The sequence below is a fragment of the Lissotriton vulgaris genome, chromosome 2_2 (assembly GCF_964263255.1).
Source record: "Lissotriton vulgaris chromosome 2_2, aLisVul1.2, whole genome shotgun sequence".
Classification (NCBI taxonomy): Eukaryota; Metazoa; Chordata; class Amphibia; order Caudata; family Salamandridae; genus Lissotriton; species Lissotriton vulgaris.
This window is the reverse complement of record NC_141688.1, coordinates 21,445,294-21,458,597: the sequence shown is the minus strand read 5'-3', so window position 1 is coordinate 21,458,597 and position 13,304 is coordinate 21,445,294. Positions and strand designations below refer to the sequence as shown.

The following is a 13,304-nucleotide window of genomic DNA, read 5'->3' as shown; positions in this document are numbered from 1 at the left end:
TAAATAAGGGAAGGTGTATAGTAATAGGCAGTTTGTAAACATTAGCTTGCCCCAGCGGGAAAGGACAGACTCGGGACCCCCCAATCTGTGCCTTCGTCAATCAACCCAGGGCTGATTCTTTTGCTTATTACAGTATTCCTCTATATGTGGGAGAAGCCTTGTTAACCCACAGATATGACTGTAAGTTTGAAAGTGTTTTAAAGTGTCTATAAGCATATGTGGATCAGTTTATCCTGCCAAAAAAATGGAGTTAGTCATTTTTTATCATACAATGATCAACACTGAATTTTAGGTAGTAAACACTACTTTATCAAAGTTCCACATTGAACAAAAACAATTGTCATTTGGAGCACTTCTGATAGTGAGCGGCAGCAGAAGCTTTTCAAATTTGGGTACACAGTGTGGATATCCATCTTTTGGTCATCCCTTCTTATATTTCCACAGAATATGTTTTGTTCATGCAAATGAATTGTCAAATTGTAATGTATTACTGCCTCCCTCCAGGAAGAGCTCTCTAATATCCTGCCCCAATATAAAAACCCATAAAAATATTAGTTCTCATCACAATCATCTAAACTCTAGGGCATCAAATGGTTTGACATATTGCCAATGATTTAATAAGGTAGTGCATAGCATAAGTGAATAACTCTCTTTAACATTGCTTTGCCATGACAGAAGACCACAGGATTTCTTGCTCACTTATACCTGTTGAGATTGCTGGTCTTGGGACAGTAGTGACAAATTATTTATCCTGTGAGGAAGACTGGAATAACTAAATGTTTTGTATGATCATGTATACAAAATAACCCTTTAGATATTCATAGCTCCTTTCCATCCCAAGTGAATACAATCATCTTACAAAGTTATCTCTCCTCTTCCAGAAGTTTCCCTCCCATTCTGGAACAGTTTTCCCCATGTAAACTGGAAGACATGCTGGGAGCAATGGAGAAAATTAAATCAGGCTCACCTGTGGACCCCATACCACCATGTTTTCTTCCAAATATTGCACCAGTACTTGTGGATCATCTTACCAATCTGTTTAATCGTTCATTATCACAGGCAGTGGTTCCTAAGATATGGAAGGTTGCTAGAGTGAGGCCTATCTTGTAAAAAAACACTGCTGATCCTAATCTCCCAATAAATTATCGCCCTATTTCGCTCCTACCATACTTTGGAAAGATGCTGGAGTCATTGGTCAATAAGCAGCTCGTTGCTCACCTGGAAAGTAATGGTCTTTTGGATCCATCCCAGTCAGGTTTTAGGGCTACACACAGCACTGAAAATGCACTGGTTGAAGTCACTGATAACATCAGACTAGCATTGGACAGAGGCTTATCATCTATTCTCCTCCTACTAGACCTATCCGCTGCCTTCGACACCATCTACCGCAGTATTTTAGATTTAAGACTCTGGGATATTGGTGTCTGAGGGAATGCCCTTAAATGGTTGAGGAGCTGCCTAACTGATCGAGTTATGGCTATCCAGATCGATGACATTGTCTCTAAAAACAGGCCGGTAAAGATGGGAGTGCCACAAGGCTCTATTTTGAGCCCGACGCTCTTTAATTTTTACGTAATTCCGCTGGCCAAGGTGATCAGATCTTACGGCTTTGATGTAGTGTCATATGCCGATGATACTCGGATCTTGATCACCTTAGGCCCAGATCCAGCAGATACCAAGTTACTTTTCCAAAACTGCATGATCCACATTGACAAGTGGATGAATCTAAATCATCTACAATTAAATGGAGGAAAATCCGAAATAGTCCTTTTTGGCAAAGCTCATGAACACTGGTCAAATGACTGGTGGCCTCAATCTCTAGGACTTTGCCCAGTGCCAAAACAATCAGTTTGAAATTTGGGTATCCAAATAGACAACCATTTGTCTATGAAAGACCAGGTCAACAACCTAATTGGCTCCTGTTTTGGCATTATGCGAAATCTACGCAAAATTTTCAAATGGCTCCCGTTGGAAGCCAGGAAGCCACTAGTCCAAGGCCTAATCATCAACCATATGGATTACGGCAATGCTTTGCTGTCCTCAATAAACGAAGACCTTCTTACACGACTTCAGGTTCTGCAGAATACTGCAGCTAGACTGGTGTTGAATCTGCCTCCAAGAGCTCCTTCAGCCCTCTGCTTGAGACTCCTTCACTGGCTTCCTGTCAGGAAACGGTTGCATTTTAACATTCTCTGCCTAACTCACAAGAATCTACACGGCAAGGGCCCCAGATACTGGAAAAAGAAACTCATCTGGTATCGCCCTCACAGGACTCTAAGATCTAGCAGTAAATTTCTTTTAACACCGATCAAAATCCGGGCCACGAGAATGGGAGGGAGATCTTTCTCTTTTCTTGCACTAGTCCTATGGAATAAATTACCCTTACTTTTGCGCGTTCTCAGATCAACATAGTTTTCGAAAGTAATTAAAAACGTGGTTATTTTACTCCTAACCAGCTCCTGTCGAACCATACTTTCGAGCCTCTGCAAAGTGCCATGAGACTTTCGGTTGATATGTTGCGCTCAATAAATACTCCTGATTTGATTTGATTTGATTAGATGTAAATGTGAGGTATTTTGATGTCCTGCTAATTGTTTATGTTTGAGTTTCTGGGGTACTGTGTAGTATGATCTGGTACATGGAGCGTCTAAGTGCATCAGTGCCCATCAGGCTTCTCAACAATGGAGAGGAAAGTCTATTGAAACCATGTGACCAATGAGGGTACAACCTGACCGAGCATCCTTGAATACATTTTAAACTTTAGTTTTGTGAGATGGAGCATCATGAGAGAAGCTGTGGTTGGACAACAAACTCCCTATACACAGGTAAAGGCCATAGGACAGATGTTGTGTTCCTGTATTGTTAAGCTAACCTTGTATTTTGCTTTGGGGATGGCTTGTCTGGGTACATGTGGTAGCTTGAGTTTGTAAGCACTACTGAAACAATGATGGGACTGCTGAGCATCCTAAAATAGGGGAAAGCTGGCTAGAGAACCCCTTTCATGGGCATAGCTACCTTAAATCAAACATTTTGAATAGGTCTGAAAGCAGACATATCAGTCACTGGAGCATACACAGTAAAATGAACCCCCAAATAATTATCTACCGTACTTCACAAGGAAAATACTACAGGAGAGTGCAGAGTCCAACTTGCTAAGTCACTGGAAAGTGGCTTCAGTAAATGGAGAATTAAGTCGTCAACTGTAATGAAATTGTCAACTGAATCCGCATTAGGCTTTCGCCAGGTTTTCTCCTCACCTGTCTCCTCTCGGTCATACTGTGGGTGGTCCAGCAGTTCTGGGGACGTCACCCGGCTGCTCTTCTCCAGGATGTCGACCTCCTCTAGAACCTGCGATCCTTCATCTGGAGAGTCTCCTCCAGAGTGAGAGGCGGGAGGCGGAGCAGAGAAGGGTGAGAAAGGTAGAGGAGTAGGGCTGGCAAACAAAGTTGGGGACTAGGTGGAGGTCCAGAAATGGGGACCCAAATAATTGGAAAGGAGGACAATGATGGAAAGGAATGAGGAGGCAAGTCGGAAGTAATGACATAATGAGACATAAGATATATTACATATCGTTTATGAATTTACAGTTAAATTCAGATTAAAAGCTGAAGTTGTGTGGCTCACCGAGAAGAAATGTAATAGCTACACTCTAATTGGTTATAGGCGATCACTATAGTCTAACAGACAGGGAGCTGACATGTTTGGGGTTACATTGTATGTAGTTCAAGTTCAAAAGTTCAAAAGACCTTTATTCGAATTTCATAAAATTCATAACAGTACCAGATAAGAACAAATCATTTACATACACATTATTACAGAAATTCATAATTAAAATATAATACAGTTCTAATGAGGCAAACATCAAGGATTTTCCATCGTTTTACGCACTCTTGTTATCAGTCTCAGAAAGGTGCTGGTGCGAAAGATTAATTCATCTGAATCCAGGGAAACCAACATTAAATAAGACTCCTCAAGAGAAAGGGGTCTGTGTTTCGTAAAATATGGAGTTAAAAACCATTTGATATATCTTAAGTAAAAATTGCAGAAGAATAGAAAGTGCAGATCATCCTGTGTACTGACACCATCACACAGGCATGGATTGTATTCTGTGCTGTGTCGATAACCCAAGGGAAATGACAACAAAAATTTCACTGAACCCACTCTTAGGCGAAACAAAAGTGATCTCTCCCAGCTGGTCACAGGTAGGGCAAGATACAGTGGGAGCGGTTGTCTACACAGTTCATTTCCCAAATATTTTACAACAGTTGATTTTGATGATTCTCTTTCCATCCGTTCAGATTTGTAAAGTGAGTACAGTGCATATTTAACCTCAGTTTTATCCTTAGGCTCAATCCTGGTAGGGTTGGAGAATAAATTACCCCTGTCCACGGCGCTCAGTGTCTTGAAGACTCCTGAGAGCCATGGAATTGCCATCCCATGGTCACAATTTAAACAATCCTTTATAATATTTTTTGTAAGGGTGGCTGAAATGTTCCTCCAAACCCTAATCCATAATAATGCTGGTCTGGCTCTGATAAAATCACAAACAAACGGAAGATTTAGTTCATTGTGGCAGATAAAATCAGAGGATGAGATTGGGGCGCCCAGTATTTTCCTGCAAAAACGACTTTCTTCCCGCTGAATGCATGGGCTACTTCCCAACCCCCAAACCTCTGCTCCATATGAGGCTACTGGTAGGCACTGTAATTTAAAAAAAAAATTAAATAGCTCTTGTGGCACCTATTTTCTTAGGGCGAGGCAAGCTCAAAATTGAATTGCTGGCTTTCGAGAACTTACTCGTGGCGTGGGCCAAATGCCCACTCCACGAGCCGTTCGCAGCGAAAACCAGTCCAAGGTAAGGAAATGTAGGAACAGATTCGAGTTTATCTGTCCCTACATGTATTGTGTTGAGCTTCCGTTTCCTGGGCCCACATGACATAATAAAGATTTTTTTAAATTTACACGCAGATCTAATCCCTCCATATATTGAACAAAACTTTGAACTAATAAGCGGAGGGCATTTGGTGTGCGGGCCATTAGCACCGCATCGTCTGCGTATAAAAGCACTGGTAGAGGTTTCCCTAGGATTATCGGGACATCAGTGGTAACTTGTTTAAGACTTCTGGCTAGGCCGTTAATATAGATAATGAACAACAGGGGTGCTAAAACGCACCCCTGTCTCACCCCCCTGCCAATATCAATAGCCCCAGAAACTTCTCCACCCTAATTGGTTATAGGCGATCACTATAGTCTAACAGACAGGGAGCTGACATGTTTGGGGTTACATTGTATGTAATTTAAAGGTCAATAAGATTAGGTGGCTAAAATAGGATATAAGGTCCATGGAGTTTACCTTTCTTAAAATAGCCAAGATGTGGCCATTCCCTTGAAGCCATCTTTAGAAAGTGACATTATGCTCCGTTTGGTCTCCAGTGCCATCCCAAGAAGCTATATCACACAGCCTTTGACCTCAATGATCAGCCGTTCTGTGTATATACCAGTCCGGGGGTTGCAGCATGTGCCCCTAATAGGAGCTGTAAACAGGACATAAGTATATAACTAGCAGCTACCAGCTGCCACTAAATGACGCCTTAGCATAGTAAGTAAAACAAATAAGCAGCCGGCAGAAGGATACCCCGGCAGGACTTCTTCTAGAGCCAATCCACTGTTAAGTAGATCCAAAGTAAGAAATACGCTAAAAAATCATGGCAAGGCCGGTGGACCTCATATTAGGCAACGTTCTCCAATCACCTTCCAGCAGCAGCTAATATAAGTTATTTATTTTCTGGCACCAAACAACCAGAGCAAGATAACTTAAATATTTCACAAACAATCCTATCTTGATTTCACATATAAAAAACAACTCTGGTTGATGCCTTCCCAACCAAACACAGCACAGCCACTACCCCACCTCTTAACCAATCACAGCATTTTAGTCAATATCTCAACTACAAGGCTACCACAGAAACTTAACACCATTCACAGCTGAGTTTCTACTCCCACAGAACTTCCTGATTGCACCTACTAAACAAGACCTACACAACATTGTAGGTGTTAAGATGTGAACCCAATACTAATCACTTATTCATTTAGCATTTTACATTTTAATAAATGCAGTACCTCTTACACGGGTATCTTCGGTGTGCTTTGACATTGCAATTCCCATCCCTCCATACACCTGAACCCTACCCTAATCACACCCACCCCTTTCAATGCCTTCCCTCATTTTCTTGTGATGCGAGTGCCCTGTTTGTACTTCCTCAGCTCCACGCATGTCCTCCATGCCTCTTCGCTTTGACCCCAAAAGTGGTCTCTATTTTCCTCCATAATTCGACTTGTGCTATTTTTAAACGCAGGCAGAAAATTAATAAATCCAAAATTATACATTAAGTGTAGTGAACTAAGTAAAAGCAAGAACGGAACGTTTCTACAAATACATACATTGAATGAAGCAAAACAAAAAGAGATGGCCCTCTAATCGATAAAAAAGGTAGGCCTCTAGAAACTTTCTCAGAGGCAGTAAACAGAATTAATATATTTTTCAGTTCCTCATTTAAATATGCTGGGCATGACAACTTGTTACAAACTGTTAGAGAAAGGCGTTGGATAATTTATAAGGCATGCACAGATCTATATTCTAGTGCTCTTAGGGAAGTACAGGTGGTTTAAGAAAAACATTAGCGGAGATTTGAAGGAAATAGTTTTGCGTTACATAAAAAACAATACACACATGAAAAGGAATTATGTGAAGCCTAACAACTGGAAAAAGGAAAATGTGTCGCCCATAATCAAAAAAGAGTAAAACGATTGGCACCATAAATTAAAGATAAGGGGCCAGATTTACCTCTGGGAGTTTCACATGCTGCTGGCCAAGGATCCCTGGCACTAACTTGAGGCAAAGGCTCTTATCTTCCTATAAGAAAACACTGACTGTCGTGAGCATTGGCTGAACAACAACAACAGGGGTGCACGGTCACAAAAGAAAACAGAATCTCCAGTAAGAGGAGCATAGGTGAGAAAAACAAATGAAGAACGAGATGTCTGTTCCAGTAACACTAGCCCCGTAACCAGGTTTGAAGAAAAAGAGGTGAACTGAGTCTGTGGAAGAACTATGGGCAGGGCAGAGGTCCTCCAACCTCTAGAAAAGTCCTATGGACTGCTTGAGTGTGAGGGAACTCAGTGTGAGGAAGAGATGACGGCCCAAGGGCCCACAAAAGGTGGAAGATATATTCGATGGAGGAAGGTTGTTGAGAAACTGACATTGTTGAAAAACTATTAAGAAAATAAGCATACAGTTATGTTTGAGGAAAAGAAAATGTATGAAGTTAGAGTTAAAGCAGAAGCACAATATTTGGATTATGTAAATGTAACAAATAATTGGTATCAAGAACTACCTGATAGTGATGCTCAGCTGAATGCAAACAACATGTTATGCCCACAAGCCCAAAGACAGGCCTACACTTTCGAGTTGGCTTTCGTATTGGCAAGGTAAGCCTATTCCTCATCCGTGTTCTAGTAATTTTATTAGATGTATTTTGATAGATCTGCCTCTTCTCCAGCAGAGGACTTCCCTGTTTGTTAAACAATCTAAGTCTGGTGGCTCAGTGGATTGTTGCATTGCTCCGTGAATCTGTGTTTGATCTCATGATCTTGGGCTCAAATTCTAGCAATCATTCACACTCCTGAGGTGGATAAAAGGAGTACCATTGAGTTGGGTAACATAAACATATGATATTCAGCTCCAATATCACTAAAGGGTGAACCTGCACCGTAAAAATACACATTATGTTATTCTCCTAGAGGTAGGTCATCATATTAACAACAACGTCCTAAATATCACCTAAAAGACTCTCCACTGTCTAGTACCAATGTTCATACCCATATTGCCCATGCACTCTCTCTCCCCTGTGCTCTTTGCCCTTTAACAGTTCCCACTGATCAGTCAATTTGTTTCCCATTACCATTCCAGAGTATGGTCCTTTCATTATTTCACATATCTCTGAAATGATCTGTAACTTAATATATTTTGTGTTTATTTATTTGGATTATGTACAGCATTGCACACCGTTGATGTCCACCTCAAAGAGCTTTGGATGTGGGTCCATACATAGGAACTCAGCAGTCTCAGCACAGCAGGAAAGACATTGGGTTCAGGTGTCTATCATCCTCCTATGATTGATGTTCCACAGTATTTTACACCTTGGCTGGCTCTATCGTCACCCCACCCCTCCGCAAGAAATTGTGGGGATTCAGAGATGCATTGTTAACCCTTTCCTGAATGTACCCAAATTTATATGAGCGATTCTGACGAAGACATAGACTTTGGCTCTTACAGCATTGTATCAAAGCAGTAGATTTGATCTATTATCACCATATTCTAGTCTTTCCCTTCCCTTTGAAATTTAATTGAGGTAGGGGACAAAAGAGAAGGTACAACATTATACAATTCAAAGCAGTTAAGAAAGACGTCATCTTGTTTTGCACTAATGGAAGATCTCGGTTTTAATCCATCTCTCTTTCCTGCCTCTCAGACTTAGAGCTTCCAACCTTATAGATGTACTTGATGCCGAGAGTCCCTTCTTCCTCAGACCCATGCAGAAGAGACTAAGGGCCAGATGTAGGTCGCCAAATACCGGTCGGTAACGGCTGATTTCGGCCGTTACCGACCGGTATTAGGATATTGAGATGTAGGGGGTCTGAATTTACAGAATCGGTAAGTTACAGATTCCGTATATTTACCGATTTAGTAAAATACCGAATCAGTAAATTTACCGATTCTGTAAATCCAGATGTAGGTGGCACTGAAAACAGTGCCATAGGCCCTTAGGAATGCGCTATTTACCACCAAATAATACTTGTTGGTAAATAATGAATTTCTGTGTGCATGCACATCTGTGCATGTACACCGGTGCCATGTGGCATACATACATGCCCTAAGGGCATGTATGTGTGTCACATTGCACACAAGCCAGAATCAGGGGTGCAACAGGGTGTCAAAGTGACACCCTGCCCCCCTTGTAAATTCAGTAATTTTACCGAATCGGTGTTTACCAATTCGGTAATTCACATTGATTCCTGTGGGCCTCAAAGCCCATAGGAATCAATGGCAATTACCGAATCGGTAAATACCGATTCGGTAATTACCGAATCTTACCGATTCGGTAATTGAATCGGTAAAAATACCTACATCCCGATTGCCAGTTCTTAAATACCGAATCGGTATGATTCGGTATTTAAGAATCGGTAATCTGGGATTACCTACATCCGGCCCTAGATGTTTCTTTGGGCTTTGTTGTCTATAAACATCATTCACTTTGCTACCTTACTCCATCTAGCCATTATTATTGAGGCTACTGAATTCTGGTTAGACAATGCTAATGTGAACTAAATTGGTCTCCCTTAGGTCACTATTTATAGTCTGCAGGTAAGTTAGCCGTCTGATTGGTCGGCTCTGCAGAGGTGTGACACAGAAAACAGAATTGTGAGTAGCAGGAAGATGAAGAATTGAAATAGCTGCTTACCTCTTGTTGGCAGGTCTTTTGGAAAAGATGGATTTTCAAGAATGTAATGAAAACGCATCTTGCCTCAAGTGTAGGAGGCACCACATTCTAAAGTAATGAGTCATGTTCATGTTAAGGTCCCCACACTCATATTTATAATTAACTCCTGTATGTTTCATATAGAACCACCTTCGAAACCTGCATTTCCACTCCACCACTAGGCTTTCCATACTACACTTCCTCTATAACCAGCCCAAATACGAAACTATTTCCCAAATTGCCTTTTTTCTCTTTTATTCAACAGAATAAATTCCTCCACTGATAATCCACGGTCGGACAGGCAACTTCAGTACTTTTGCCTGTTGATACCTGGATATGTTTTAAGATATTTTTGATTGTGGGTGATTATTAGGTAAGACTCCAAGTTGAATGATTAGCAGGGCTGGACATTTGGGTCAAGAGTCCACCTTTTTTCTTCAAGGAACCTGAAATGACCCAAGAAGGCAGGGGTACTATTTGTTCAGAGATAAAGACTACAACGGGAAAGCCGTGGGCTAGCTCTAGTAGTATAGCTCTAGAGCAAAAAAAATGGTTGAAAGAATGCTTAAGGACATCCTGTATGAAAGATTATCCATTCCCTTTTAAATTTAAGTGAGGCAGAGGACAGAAGAGGAGGTGACAGGAACACACCAGGTAAAAATCCAACCAAGATCACCATAACACTTTCATTCAAGTGATCTACCAGCATGACTTCAGAGGGAAAGATCACCTGATAGAAGATATTGAGGTGATTGGCACAATTAACACTAAAGGAGATTAAGCAAACAGGTCATTTGCTAATAGGAGGAAAAGTGACGAGGTAGAGAGAGGCTAAGAGACCTACTGTGTTATGTTTCATATAGGTACTCCAACATAGGCTTAGGTAGCAACCTAACCTTTCACCTATATTCTCCCCTATCATTACACTACATAACGGTACTTTGTGACTGACCTTTTACCTAGTTACGGTACTGCTTACAGGAGCTGGGGTTTTCCCTGAAAATTAACTTTATCCATTGTGTATGGGAATTCTTGGAAACTCAGTAGGACTACCATCTCCTGCAAAATAACTATGTATAAGGGTCATTCCTCCTGTCATCCTAAGTCCGACATGACATAGCAAGGTATGACCCCTGAGGGTACCACTATGGGTATATATACACACCATATCTTTGCTGAGGCAAGGAGAGGAGAAAAAGGACTTCCATGCTGACACACTGACGCAAGACGCTGAGGTTCCTGCACGAAGACACTCCAGCTTGCTATGTTCTGACATCCCTCGCGGGGTGTCCATCTCAAGACCAAGATGGGGTCCCACAGTCTCTTACTTCAGGTAATGGGGTTGACTTTATCCTACAGGGATTCTTGGCTTTAAACCTACATACATGCTAGGTACACTTCGGTACATCTAGCTAGGGTCGCATCGTAGGAGAATGCATTTTATTGTCATGTATTTTTTATACCTGCCTGTATTCATCGTTTTAGCACGATGGTAGAAATCTACTGTCCTTTTACTTTGTTGGCGCTTATTATCATTTAAATCTGTTTTTGTCTAATGGTTGTTTCAGCACACCTATTTTACACTAGAAAGACACTAGTTCAATAAATGCTTATTGAAAACATTCCCACCATTTATTCTGTGTATCTCTCTGAGACAAAGTGAGCACGAGTGACTGAGCGGAAAGTAATACATTGTTTCCATGATCCCTGATGAGACAGAGTTGTCATGTTCGATAGTTGCCAATAACTATTCTCTCCTTGGTAAGAGGGGTTTCTAGTGGCACTGTGAGCTAGCTGGTATGCAGGCGAACATACCCGGTAGGGGTGTCTGGATTCAGTCAGTCAAGTAATCCTTATTTCAGTCAAAAGACCATAAAAGATGCATAGCAGCCATTGATGACAAATTAAAACTTGAGCAAATAGCAATAATTATAAAACTATAAATACATAAAAAAGTACAGCATAGATACTTGGTAAACTTATAAGTAGATTCCACAAGCTACAAACAGTTACTACAAAAAAGATTTTCTCCTGCGCCACATAGCATCAATAAAACGAGAGATTGAAAATACAACCAGAGTGGAAGTATTACTTTTCAAAATCCTGAGAGCCTCTTGGTGGGATCTGAACCCCAAGTTTTTACAAAGTTGGATGAGCCAACGTTGCCACATGTTTTTATAACTAGGGCAAAAAAAGAAAACGTGGGACTCAGACTCCTCTTTGGCTCCACACGCCAGACAGTTAATTAATTTAGTAGTACACCATTTATGGGAGAAGATCCTAAGAGGAAGAGTACCGTATCTAAAATTCAGGTATAATGTCCTCGCTGAAACAGGTAAAATCTCGTCAAGAAAAGGCTCAATTAAATAGTCATCTTTGAAATTAAAGAACTTGACAGTAAGTGGACCAAAGGAAGAACTGCCAAGGATGGCCAAGATCCTTGACCAACGGTCAAGTTGACTAACTCTGCATGAGATAATTGCACACAAACCACAGCTGGGTTAGTCCATAGTCCAGGTAAGTCCAGTCTCTTACTTTGCCTTTTTAAAAAGGCAAACCATGGCAGTTTCTCAGAACCAGGGAGGCCCAGTACCTCTTCTAATGTTCGTCTAAAACATAATAGTTCTGGGTCTACCCATAGTCTGCACCAGTAAATTATAGGGCGTAGTGCGACTACCTCTTGAATAGGTGTTATGCCGAGATCCAATCGCATAGGGATCAGGGGGGGTACTAGATGGAAGGGCCAACAGTGTTCTTAGGAATTGGTTTTCAGCTTTGCCTATGCCATCAACCGAGCAATGGCCCCGGAGTTCAGCCCCATATAAAATTGCTCCCCGAGCTAGGGCTTTATAAATTTCTATGATGGGAGCAACTGGCTTAAAGGTGGATTCTCAATGGATTTTCAAAATGCCACCCTTGGTCTGAACTAATCTAAGTTTGGCCTTTGCAAGTTGGGGTGCCCAGTCCGTTTTATCCGTAAGGGTAATACCAAGATATTCAAAGACTGTTACCCTGTCCAAAGCTGTGCCATTAAGGGAGGGGTTAGAGTATCTAGTCTTTGGTGGGTTATAGATCATAAACTTGTTTTTTTGGACATTAATTTCTAACCCCCTAAGATGGCAAAAGTTAACAAAACTGTCCAGGGCCCGTTGAATACCCATGGGTGATTTGGACAATAGGAGGGTGCTGCCACCTGTTCATTGTTCAATTTGGGGGCATCGATGTCTTTAACCCCCTTAAGGTGGGAGATCAGGGCATTGAGACACAGAGACAAAAAAGGGTGGGCACCAACACACACCCTTGTCTGACTCCCCTATTGACTGGAATTTTGGGTGTCAGACTACCCCATTTACCACTCCTAATTTGTGCAAAGTGTTTAAAGTGGAGTCTCTTGATGATGTTGCGAAGGTAAGCCGGAACCCCCAAGTCCTCCAAAACAGCCCAAAGGATTTTGCGTGGCACTATCTCAAAGGCCGTTTTGAGGTCGACAAAAATTAAGTAGAGGCTGCCACTCTCTACTCTCACGGTCTTCCAGTAGAGAAGCTGGAGTCTTAATAACTGGTCAACCGTGGAGGTCTTTTCCCTAAAACCGGCCTGAAAAGGGCTGAGAATCTGATGTTCCTCCATCCAAAACTGAAGCCGATCCAAAATGATACGAGAAAAGATTTTTTGACTAACGTCGATCAAACTGATCGGACTGTAGTTGACCGGGAGAAGTGGAGAACCTTTTTTAAAAACCAGAATAATCTCAGCACCAACCCAAGT

The 13,304-nt window shown here is 41.5% G+C and overlaps 1 protein-coding gene across 1 annotated transcript in view; it reads right to left on the bottom strand.

Annotated features, from left to right (window-relative positions):
- Window positions 1-13,304, bottom strand: part of LOC147728953 (uncharacterized) — a 291,189-nt gene that overhangs the window by 123,865 nt on the left and 154,020 nt on the right. Inside the window, exon 12 of the mRNA XM_086959204.1 lies at window positions 3,258-3,453. Within this exon, the coding sequence (XP_086815330.1) occupies window positions 3,258-3,453 (196 nt within the window). The remainder of the gene's footprint in view (window positions 1-3,257; window positions 3,454-13,304) is intronic.